The 12,675-nt window shown below is 43.0% G+C and overlaps 1 protein-coding gene across 1 annotated transcript in view; it reads left to right on the forward strand.

Annotated features, from left to right (window-relative positions):
• ppp2r5a (protein phosphatase 2, regulatory subunit B', alpha isoform) overlaps window positions 1-12,675 on the forward strand; it is a 57,280-nt gene that overhangs the window by 23,458 nt on the left and 21,147 nt on the right. Inside the window, exons 2-4 of the mRNA XM_034075413.1 lie at window positions 1,815-2,011; window positions 11,300-11,401; window positions 11,513-11,605. Coding sequence (XP_033931304.1) covers window positions 1,815-2,011; window positions 11,300-11,401; window positions 11,513-11,605 — 392 coding nt within the window. The remainder of the gene's footprint in view (window positions 1-1,814; window positions 2,012-11,299; window positions 11,402-11,512; window positions 11,606-12,675) is intronic.

Raw genomic sequence — 12,675 nt, forward strand, 5'->3', positions numbered from 1 at the left:
ACCAGGTGTGCAAAAACTACAGGTACATTTAATATATATATATATTATATTATTATCGGTTATCGGTCTTGAGAAGCAGGAAGTTATCGGTATCGGTTTCAAAAAACCAATATCGTGCATCCCTAGTTTAAATCTAGATTGCCTTCCCAGAGAGATGACACCTAGCGATACACAAGTGGGAAAGAAATGTGAGCCTGTCATGGCACATGTGTTAATAACGGCACCTCTTTCCTCTACGGTTCCAGTTTGGTATTCAGTCTGCCCTTTGAATGTGGAATCCTTTGAGATTCTATACTTTGGGAATTTGGCGTCAATGCAAAGTAGTGCGTTAACAAGTCAGCTCGGTGTAGTTAGTCACATATTGAGTTCGCTCAGAGCAGCAGCCGCGGTCTGACCTGTGGAGTTTGGTTGCGTAACTACTTCGTCAGCTGTCAACACCACAGGAACATTTTCACTAGGTGTGATGTGGTGGCTGTGCATGACTGTGCGTTGTCCCCATGCCACACGGTTTTATGGGTAATGCCTTTTCAGTTGCATAATAGCACTCAATAAGAAACTCTGCACCGCAACACTTTCACACGGACTCCTCTACTTTTAAAATACCCTGAAGAATGATTAAACAATTGTTTGTTTGTTCTAGGGCTAAAACAAACAAAGTTGCCTTTTTTTTTTAACCAACAGTTTAAAAATACTAACTATGAATTAACTTACATTCAGTGTACTCTCATTGATACCAAAATACCAAACAATTTTGCCAATTCATTTTCTGTCGGTCAATCAGTTGACTAATTGTTGTGCCAGCTGTGTTTAAAGACAAACATGCATATCAATATTCAATATGTAAATATGAGTGTCAATAGCTATTGGAAAAAGTCTATTTTGAATCACTGCATAGGGGTTGTCTTCACATGCATGTGAATCAACTTCTGTTAAATGTGGAAACATAACTAACGAGGAGTCGCTAATAAATAACGTGACTAATAAAAGATACAAACATAGTACCCTGCAGTTTAACCCGAACAAAAGCAATTTAGACATTCACTTTATTGATTACAATCATTTACGCCTCAGTGTCAACACGTGTCATTGATGGCCTCTATATTTGTGTAACCCCAGAACTTCCGGGGTCTCCGGCTCTTGAGCCGTAGTAAATCAGACCTGCAGGGTGGGTTTCCATCGCAGAGACAGGCCTGTGCTGCGGTGCTGGAACAGGACGTCACTGTACAGTGTGTCACAGCATTTCTGCACGGCTGCCAAATGCTGTTTATAGCTCAGCCAGGGTCAGACTTGACAGCTCTCATAACCCTGAACGTACTCACCATCTAATCCATAAAAGGCTTTACAATTAAAGCTGGGAATGACTGGGTTGCCTTTGTGCGGCGAAATATATCAAGGTATTGTCTATTCGTCCGGCAGTTTAGCTACGAACCAGTGGGCAATAAACCAGCTTTGAAGAAATGTTGCTGTCCACTGATCAGTAAATTCAACTAAAAATAATCTGAACCTTTGTCGTGATGGATTTCATTACCTTGTGTTCTTCAAGCTGCGCCTCCAGTTGCCGCTTTCATCCCCTCTTGTCTCATCTGTTAACTGTTTCCAAAGAGCTTCATGGACTTTTATATAAATATTGTATTCTATAGAGGAACAAATATATATTTGATACACTTTACTTGAACTTCTCAATTGGTTGTTTTACTTTAACTTGCGATAAATAAATAAACCAATATTAATCAAATAATGACCTAATGACCTTACGCCTTCTAGTGTGTATCTGAACAGGGACTCAGTGTATTTCCTTTCTGTTGTGTTTCCAGATGCCCCCTCCACAGAGCAGCAGGAGCTGTTCACCCAGAAACTGCAACAGTGTTGCATGCTCTTCGACTTCATGGACTCTGTGACGGACCTGAAGAGCAAGGAGATCAAGAGGGCCACGCTCAACGAGCTGGTGGACTACGTCTCCACCAACAGAGGGGTGCTGGTGGAGACTACGTACCCAGAGATCACTACCATGGTGAGGATACACGTGGATGGGGCTTTCATTTATTTGGTGCTCCTCCGAATGTCTGTGGCGTTAGTAGGTTCAGAGAAAAGCAGGAATTAAATCCAAAAATCTTAGTTTTGTGTCATTACTAGTGTTTATTGTTAAACAGCAAAGATGTTCCCTCGGTGTCATCGCACAACATCCATAATGGAGGCTGACGGATGTCTCGTCAGCACCGGGGGGATATCATCACTTCATCCATTAAAGCACCAAATCCACAGGGAACGTATAACATATTCTGGATGGAACTATATTACCCAGGGAATACAGAATAAGCATAGTTCATAAAGATTTGGATTTTAAATTATCTCAAGCATCGCACTGTTGCACTTAGCAACTGTAGCTGCTTCTTAAATCTTGTATGATGACACCTACAGTACAAACCACAGTACAAGGTCAAATATTGTTAATTATGTTCACGACCAATCATATTTACTGTGTGAAATGATTCCACTGATTTGAGATTTTGACCAACTGTTAACCCCGTTAAACCCTAAAGAACGTACAGTACGCTGAAGTGAAGACATCCTGTATCCATTTCACAACAATCCCTCGCCACACTTCTCTTTTGTTCAAAATAGTTCCCTCTCCCCATTGCTCTCTTGACTCAAAACTGCAAGAAGCGCCACTCAAAAATGTCAGTAATGCAGGTCACATGACATCCTTCAGAGAGCTCGTATCGTTGAGATATTTATTTATTGACAAAGTTTCCGTCTCTTCGACCTTTTACCGATTCACCCGTCACACATTCAGGTGTTCAGAGATCTTTGCCCGGCTTCTTCAGAACGTTATGAAAGAATCATCTTTGAAATACTGCGAACACAACCTCCTCCCCTCACTTATCACAATAGAACCACTCATTCTAGATATTAATTTAAAAGCCTCACATTATCTCCGTGTCATTCCTTATTAATTTCATGACGGCACAGTGACAATGCATTTACAAGTGACGCACACCTCTGGTATTTATAATTGACATTCTGTCTGGTGTGAGCATGGTTTTGTCGCCATAAATCAAATGTATTATTAGAAACCTAGAAACATGTTTGCACTCACCAGGCATGGGTGATGATACAAATAGTCGAGGAACAATTGCATTTAATATAACACTTCGGCACAGATGATATTTTATTACCTTATGTCGTGCACATTTGAAGAGTTGAGTAATTCACACGTTAGCTGTTGCCCCACTGCTGTTGCACAACGGTCTGTTTGGAAACCAACACCCTTTTTCAAAGTGTCTTTCACCGACATGTTCGATGTTTATGTTCTCGGAGCAGGTGCTTTTGAGCGGCGTAGTTTTCCTCCTACTGTACCGCTGAGTCAAGGAGTGTTCGTTATTTGGACTGGAGGCAGTAATCCACGTCATCGCTGCAACAATTGATTCAGGGAAAGGTTTCTTTTCTCACATTTGTCTTTAACTGGGTTTTACATGATGACATAATTACTGTTTTATAGGCGGCAGTTGTTGAAGGAATGTCCTTGAACCACGCGACTCAAGAAAAATGACATTTGAACCATTTTGCCCGTAGATTTTGAGCCCTATTTAATCATGTGCAATATCCAATGCATTCAGACTGCAGGGTTTCTGCGTTAATCACATTAATCAGGATGTATTTTATGTTGAATGTGTCTACTGATTGGAGAGGGATGAATAAATGAAAGGTTCATTTCAATTCGAAGCATTATTGCAGTAATTCTGCACATTCGCTCCAAGTATTTCGTTTTCTCTTATTAACAAAATCACTTGAAGCGAAGTGGCGTTTCACCAGAAATAGACGTCTCAGTCAATTTCCCTGTAAAATCCGCCACAGAAATACGGCCCTAAACATCTTGTTAAATACACATTGCCCTAATTTGGGCAGAACGAGGAGAGAAGTTGAGTAAGAAAGACACGTTTTTATGTAGGAGATGTTTAGACACTTGCTTATTGACATGCCTCCGCTCTAATGCAATAATGTGTGGTCATGTGATGTAATATTCAGGCACATTACGTTCTTATCTTAAGCACTCAACAACAAGCTGTCACATTCTGCAGACGGCACTGTTGTGCAGCTGTCGAGTTAAATTACATTTTCTGGATTTATTTGTATCCTGCGTGGTGCAGACGTCTCATTACAGTTAACATGGCTATTCAATTATCATAATAGTGACAGTCAGTGCTTCAGTTGTTATCAAGAATTCTAAAAAACAACAGCTTGTGCAGAAAGTTTAAACCAGTTTGGCACCATTTGCATCGGGGCGGCATACATGAAGGAGGAGGAGGGTAAAGGCGACGGATAAGAGTGTCAGCCATTACACATTTAATGTCAGTGTTTAAACTGTCTGTTTAAGACCGGTATGTATTGGCAACAATCTGCACACTGTTATTGCGCTGGTCCCACCCCGAAAGCAACCAAAAACTAACGGTACGTTTTTTAAAATGGAGAGTTATGGCTGCTAATAAAAACTATCTCTACCTTCACTTTTTCTACTTTTTATTTTTTATTTTATAAACTGTAGGCTATTTTTATCATATGCTCTTTGGCTCGACCAAAAATCGTTTATAAATGTGCTATATAAATAAAACTTGATTTGATTTGATTTTCAGCAAATAAAAATAGCCCATACACACAACACAGTTTGTTTCAAGCTGGGGCGTTCCTATTTCTTCCATCCTGACCTTTCCCCTAAATATATATATTGGGCCTTGGGGTAAATACATAACGAATACATTTGTATATGCCAACACAGGCTGTAAACACGGAAGCAAATGTGATGTGAACAGTCCATAAAGAAATCAGTTATTCCCACTCTAATGCAATCATAGTAATACATCTCACTAACCACAATCCATCTCCTCGTTTTCTAAATGTGTATATGCACGTGTCTATTTCAGTTGTGCTTTACCACCATGCGTTGGCAGAAGAGCATGCAGACAGGAAAGGGAACAAGTGAGAGTGTGTGAGCAACAGGTTGCACGGGGGATAAGAAGCTACTTAACATGTAGTAGCTTGGTTGCACATTCCACACAAGTGACCTCCTGGGTTAGCACACCAGCAGGTTTGTAAGACTGCAGCAGCTTGACTGCAGCCAGCGCCCAGGTATTATGGTCCTACTGGGTAATCTCATTTATTCTATTAAGGGGGGGGACGCGGGTCATGCTCGATAGATACCCCGGTCCCGCACTAGAGACGGGCTTCTGAATGAGGTTAGACAAATAGCAGCTGCACTCGCCGGGTTGATAATAGCCCTCCCGGATACTCCATGCTTGGCATCACATGATAATGAAGAGGTGAGGGTTTAAAGTGCTGCCCATTATTCTGCTGCGGAGAGGACGGCTTTGATCACCGAGGTTGTTAGGAGTACAAACGGCGAGGGCTTCTCATCTATGTGAGAGGAGGTTTTTTTCGCCTTATTTGTCAACTCTATAATTAGTGTTTTGAGTAAATGATAGAAAATCACGTCTCACAGATTCTTCCAGCAGGGTTCGTTGAAACGAAGCATCTTTGAGCTATAAATCCCCCTTTATTTGCTTTAATTCGCATCTTTTTCATCCTTTTCGCTAATGCTTCTCTCAGTGCTTGCGCCTATCTCTCTATCTCACCCCTGTCGCCCCGCCCTCTCATCCCATGCGTTGCTAGGTGTTGGTTGCTGCTATTGTCACCCTCTATTTGACCCCATACAGAGCATCGATTCGCTTGTCATCAGCTTGTGTACATTAGTTTCACTTACAGCTCTGTCACTTAAGAACGGTCCTTTTTTAGGATCCTCCTACGTTTCTCTCACTCTCTCTCTCTTTCTCTCTCTCTCTCTCTCACACTTGCCATGTTTGCTATCCTCCCACAATATATTCTCTGGTTTTGTCCGACTGCTTTTATTTTCTGCCTCTGTAAAGTGACTGGGAGAATTAAATAAGTGTGGTGGATGCTTGTGCGGTAATTATGTAACCTATTATCTGTGCAGACAGTGTGCATGTTTGACTCCTCAGACAGAACCCAGCCCCCTCTACCGTCTGGAAGTTGTCGAGGACGATATCGAGTAGAATTAATTTAATTTCTCCTGCTGTTAAAGTTACTCGTTTGACTTTTTTTTGGGATATAATAATAACAAGACGATTATATTTTTGGTGGATTTAAATGTCTAATATTCTTCGCCTGCAGTATGTTACCCTCTCCCCATTACCCTCCAAGAATAGACAGAATAAAATCCACACAGGATCAGTTCTTTATTTGAATCCTTGTTCAACAATATGCCATATTTGGTCCAGGTATGGCTCCCGCGTGTGTCCGAAAGCCATCAACACCTCCATTTATCTTCGCTCCGTGAGCATTTGGCCTCAGAGCACTTCTCCTGGGCATCACACTGAGGCTCAATGCTCCGCCTGGCAACTCACTCTTAGTGATCTGATTCCAGCTCAGCCAATGACGTCCCTCGCACCAGGGAGAGCAGAGTCATGTGCCACAGAGAGGTTGTCGATGTGGCACACTGATGTATTCATCTGCATCATTATTAGCATTTCCGAACAGATGATTATGTAACGACAGTACTGCGTTATAAAAGGGCGGGCAGGCCCAGGTAAATTGTTAAATGTTGCTGTGGTTCATTTGGAGAAAAAAGAAAATGTCCACTTGTGTGATAATAAGTATGTGGACTTGAATTAAAGGGGCCCTATTATGCTTTTTGGGGTCTTCCCTTTCCTGTGGTGTGTCATAGGATGTGTGCATCTAAATGGTCTCCCACACTCCCATTGGACTCCTTTGTTTACTTCTGTAACATGGTGACATCACTTTAATACTCAGATAAACAGTGAATCACAATCTGCCTTCCTTACCCTGTGTGTTCTCACCACATTTAAAACAGTTTATTGAATATGAGAACAACTGATAATGACGTAGTTACTTGAGGTGAGTTTCTCCTCAGAAGAAATGCCAAAGTAACACTGGTCCCGGCTTTTTAAATGGGAATATTTCCAGAGTTTCTAAGTATTTTAGGACGGATATTAGAAAGAAGGAATTTGAGGATGTCACCTTTGGCTGTAGAAAAACATACATGACATTTTTCGATATTCTCTGGCATTTTCGCGGCTAAATCATTCAATATGAATGGAAATGTGATTAACTACATGTTCCTCCTTATTGACACCCAAGTCCTGAGGTGTAGTGCCAGTCAGTGAGCTAAGCGGAGTTTAGTACTCCCAGATGTATTTGTGGGTGTGTCGTAAAAATGTGCAGAGTTGTTGAAAAAAAGAAACATTAGCAGTAAGCAACCCTAGAAACTCGGTTTATAAAGCAAGCAGCCGTCGACAGGTTGTGTTTGTGCCGGCTGAAGGTCGGATAAGATGCTGGATGGTAGTGAGTTTGTACTCAAGCGTACTCTAAGGACATCTTTCACCATGTCTGCAGTTAAACACTTGCCTATGTGCCTTTTTTGTGATGTTTTACCTTCACACTAACACGGTCGGGCCGTGTCAGTGTGTTACTATAGAAACACACCTACTGACAGTTGTGTTGAGATTAACATTGTCGTTGCCAGATGGTGTTTTCATCAGCTCAAACAGCTGCAATTACACTGTCAGACTTCTGTAAAATAACAGGAAGGACACAAGCAAGAAAATAACAGCTCAGTGGTGATCTGAAGGGCTTCTGAATTTCTAAAAATGCAAGAAATTGTTTTTGAGAAATACATTTATTTTTAATACAACAACATTTATTTAAGTACAAAAAGAACAACATTGAAATTGAGTCCTGGTCCAGCTTGCGCTTGCAGTGGCGCAGGTTTGGCTGTTTAGAGCGGTCATGCTCGACTGCCTGCCGCACATTCTGCAGGTGCTCCTCGCTGCTGCCACAAAGTCTGAGGTGAGTTTGACGCCACGCTCGGCACAGTCATTCACAACATTGATGGCACGCACATCCACCGCACCCATCTGGAACGCTTCACGGGCCGCTAGGGGCGCTCCGGTCAGGGCTTTTGGGGCCGATCACAAGTGATGTTTAAAACTCAGGGCTCATTTTTATATTGCTTCAGTTTATAATCATAACGGATCGAAAAGTTCAGATTAATTTTTCAATACATGATGCGCTTCCACAAACAACAACTAACATAATTATTGCATTCAAATAAAGTACATTATTCAAGTTTACATTAACTTTGGATAATAACACGGGAGAAATGAGCGGAAGCGCTCTCTTTTCCTCTCGCCCGTCAGTATCGTCTCATGCAGCTCACTGATCCAGTAATGAGTGACCCGACAGGAAAAAATAAACATATTTATAACTAGTTTAGCTTGTTCCAGAGGTAGATAAAATAGCTAAGCTAAGTTAGTGTGTGTTTTGATCCGCTCACAGCAGGTGGAGCTGCAGGATTTCTGCTTCACACACGTTGCATACTGCTATTTTTTCAACAGACTTGTACGCGTACAGGTGGTGGTAGAGTGTGAGGTCATTCCATGCGGCATCTACGGCCGTGTCGCAGGTCAGCCACCACGTTGCGAAATGAGGTTGGCAAATGCCCGAATCTTCAGCACCTGCTGCCACGTAGTGATGGTCCCCTGATGAAGCAAGCAATGGGCTGCTCCATCAAGGCCAGCTTGAGAGTGTAGAGCAGCTTGGCCATCCACCGCGCCTTGTGCAGTGCTCCCGGCCGTTGGAAGGTAACCGGAGTGTGTGCTGCACTGTCTGCACCCAGATACACAAGACAAAGCTCATCAGGAATCGGGACAATTGGCCGCTGTCCTTATGTGGCACAAGGTCCCAGATGTCCCGGAGCCGTGTAAACAATGTAACCTCTGGCGAGCGTGACGTCTCCATCTTGAGGTCAGTGAAAATGTGGCTGAGGAGCACCTCGCCGACGTGGTGCCGGCACCCGGACCAGAGCAGTGGTCGACCCAGTGAGAGCTGGATGGCAATGCAGGCTGCCGTGAGATGGCCAATGTTTGACGCAGTGGTGTCAAATGCCATGTTGACAACCTGATCAGTGCAGCACCACCCCTGCAGCAGCTTGCATGTCAGCTGGGCGATGGTCATTCCGCGTGGCTCGTCAGTTCCCTTCATATAGGCTGGCACACCAAGCAGTTTGAGCCGCTCCGCATCTCCGACCACCACTGTCAGACACTCCTCCAACTGGCGCACATTGGTGAGCATCTGCGTCAACTTGCTGTGCAGGGTGCACATGGGAGGTGGTGTCCACTGCTCGTGCTGTTCCTCACTGATGGCCTCCAGCGTGTGGCGGCGCGCTCGGTCTGCTGTTGCGTAGGACGTGGATACCTGGACATGCTGCCACATGGGTTTCTTCTTCTTTGTCACATGGCTTGTTTCTTCTTCTTGAAAGCAAACATTGAAACCAAAGCCCAAAGTGATGGCACCAGAGAACGACATAAAAAATGAACCGCTTTATCATGGCTCCCCAATGGGTGCTGGTTACCCCCGTTTGCCGTAGCAGCTGATGTGCCGTTCCACCTCTAAATCACCACGTATCGCAAACATATTTTGCATTTATTGTTTTTGCATGGATGGTAACACTTTTAGCACCCAGACAGATCAATATGCTGCGACTGTGTATTTTGATGCACAGCACCAGACCAAGCTGGGGACAAATCCTTTCAGAGAATAATAAGATCAGGCGTAAATGGTCAAACCAGAACATCTGAATGTCCCAGCACCGATGACAGTGCTCAAGTACTCCCCTTATTCAGTGCATTATTCCCACACTGTGATGTCTTCGGATGCTTCCAGGAACATTATTGGGTTCTCACTGTTTTCACCGAGGCTCGCTGGTTCAAAAATGATACTTCCTTACAAGGTTTTTCTGCAGGTTATTTCAGCATGTCAGAGTTTGGACTACCGTCAGGTTGGACATCCCTTTGCCGCCTTTTCCTCCCATTAGTGTCATTTTTGATTTCCCAGCTGCCAATATGTCATTTGATGTTGTCTTCGTGTGCACCCAGTCACATAATGGCAGCTTTTCCAACTGCTGTGTGTGTCACTCTCAAACTCACCCTTGCTAAAAATAACAAGGTGGCATAGAGGTGGCTGTGACCTGTCTACAGCGGTTGTCTTCGGCTCAGAATTGTAATGTGGGGTTGCTGCAGATGCTGTCATGGTTTTATCCAGCTCCTGTGCTTTGCTGCGGCTCAGTTCAATTAAACCTTGCCGTTCACGCCTCCCAAAGTGCATGTTGAACACTTGTAATCAGTTTATACTCTCCCACCTATATTTATTGAATCTTGTACAAACTATTGCAGCCTCTGATGACAGAAGAAAACTAGCCTGCTGTATAAAAAGTGAATTACGCAAGGTTTCTGTTTGGTTCCCTGCTTCAGGTATAACTCCGTTTAACCTTGTCTGAGGTGTTTGGCGTATAAACAAATGAACTGTAAACAAATGTAGTGTGTGGTTTGTCACGCCAAAAGAACACTGTCCTTCTCATACACACTACTCTCATACGACCTACTATATGTCATTTAAGTCAAATCAAGGAGGAGATTTGCGGCAAGAGCAACGGCCCGTTAATTAAAATAGCAGATTTTTGAATAATGCTACAAGCAACGTGGTTTATTGATGTGGGCACTGAGCTCTTGAAAACAAATTAAACATCCACTGATATACTTCATAAGCTCACATAGGTTAAGAAAAGTCCCATTTACTTGATAAAGCACATTAAAGAAAGTGATGACCAGAGCAGGAAGCTAACACAACATTTATCACACATAAAAGAAACACAGACATAGTAACTGTTACAGAAATAAAAAACCTAGTCGTTGCATAAGCCGGTTTTTTTTTTATGCCAGATTTTTAGCATCTAGTAATTCACTTCAGAAACAGTTTTTTATATTCCATAGAATGCTCTTAACATCCCGATGGCAATGAATACATTAGATGCTTTGACAAAAATACACGTGGCGCTGTAAAAAGCACGACCAATCATCTGAGCCGGCCCGGCTAAAGTAACTGGATGGCCTACCTGCCTGTCAGCCTTCCATCTGTGCACAAACTTATCTCGTGCCCTCATTGGTCATGTGCGCGTTCGTGTGTGTTGGAGGAGGGGCTTTGTAAGGAAGTCTGAAGAAAGGGGCGGATTTTTTCCGGCTGCGTACTTTCAAATTCTAGCGCACTCCAGCTGGTTTCTCCATTCTTACCTCCCCTACTTTTAAGTAAAGGCTCGCTTATATTCATATTTCTCCTGCTGTAATCTCCTCCCATGCTCTCCTGGGATGTTTATCCTTTTCTCCGGTTTTTATGATACTTTACTAATGATTTTATGTATCCTCTTTCCCTCCAGATCTGTACCAATATATTCCGCACTCTACCACCGAGTGACAACCCTGATTTTGACCCGGAGGAGGACGAGCCCACTCTCGAGGCTTCCTGGCCTCACGTTCAGGTAAGGACTCTCTACCGTCCTCGTCTCCCTGTTAAATGATCAGTGTGGTGTTTCCATTTACAAGGTGCAATGTCTTTCTATTTTTAAAGTGTTCTTTCTCTTATCTTTCAGCTGGTCTATGAGTTTCTTCTACGCTTCTTAGAGAATCCAGACTTCCAGCCCAGCATCGCAAAGCGCCACATTGATCAGAAATTTGTTTTGCAGGTAGGTGTCGCGAATACAAAAAACATTTACGTGACCATATGGAAGTTCAATGTTAACCTGCTTTATTACAAAGAGACAAAGCATTCGTGGTAGCAATGGTTTTTGTAATTGCACATGTATCAGTGCAGGTGGGTTTGTTAGTAGGAATCTAAAGCTCAATTGCAGCCGTAAGACCTAAAAAAACAAGATATCATTTCATAATTATAACTTTAGAGGAGAGTACTAGCTACCTGTTGATCTGACAGTGATTTGACAGCTTTACGGCTAGATCTATTGATTATTTCCATATCTCTAAATCTACAGATTATATAAGTAATTGCAATTGTCTGTATATGAGTTTTCAAAAGTCTAATTTTGTTCGACAAAATCCATCCAGATATTGAATTTACTATAAAAGAAGGATAGGAATACCCCAAAAAATATTTTACATAAGCGACCTTTGAGTTTTTGCCATTTTGTTTTGGGGAAATGAGTAATTACTGATCGATGAATCACTGCAGCGCTTCACAGCTCACACAGGCTTTTCAGATGGCTGTTCAAATGCCTAGAATCCCTAATGTGGTGAGTTAGCATTCAGCAGCGTGTTGCAATGTGTTTTGGGACCCTGCAGTATGATTGTTTGATGAGTCAGACATTAATAAACTAGCTCAGCTACATCCTCCCCGCTCAGTACCCACTTACTGCAGGAATGCTTCACTTCTCATGTGAAGCCGCAGAGCTAACGGGGCCACAGGGCCAGGAATGTTGGCCGGGGCCACAAGAGGTGCCTGCACCGACTTTCCATGATGTGAGTGTGTCGTGGGGGAGCTTTAAATAGCCGCCTTATGTTTACTCTTCAGGTTGAGAAAAGGAAGACTGTGTTCGGAGCAAGGAAAGGAGATGGAGGTTTGTGTGGCGCAGGGTAGACAGCCGTGGTTCACTTTTCATAACACAGAGTGTAGGAGCAGCTCTTCGAGTATCCCGATGTGAGACGTTCACAAACATATTGGCACTCTAGCTTTGACTAGGTGATGTAGGCATGTGCAATAGTCCCTTTGCAGGAGCTGTGGTATCCTCTAATGTACTCCAAC

This window comes from Pseudochaenichthys georgianus, chromosome 24 (assembly GCF_902827115.2).
Source record: "Pseudochaenichthys georgianus chromosome 24, fPseGeo1.2, whole genome shotgun sequence".
Taxonomy (NCBI): domain Eukaryota; kingdom Metazoa; phylum Chordata; class Actinopteri; order Perciformes; family Channichthyidae; genus Pseudochaenichthys; species Pseudochaenichthys georgianus.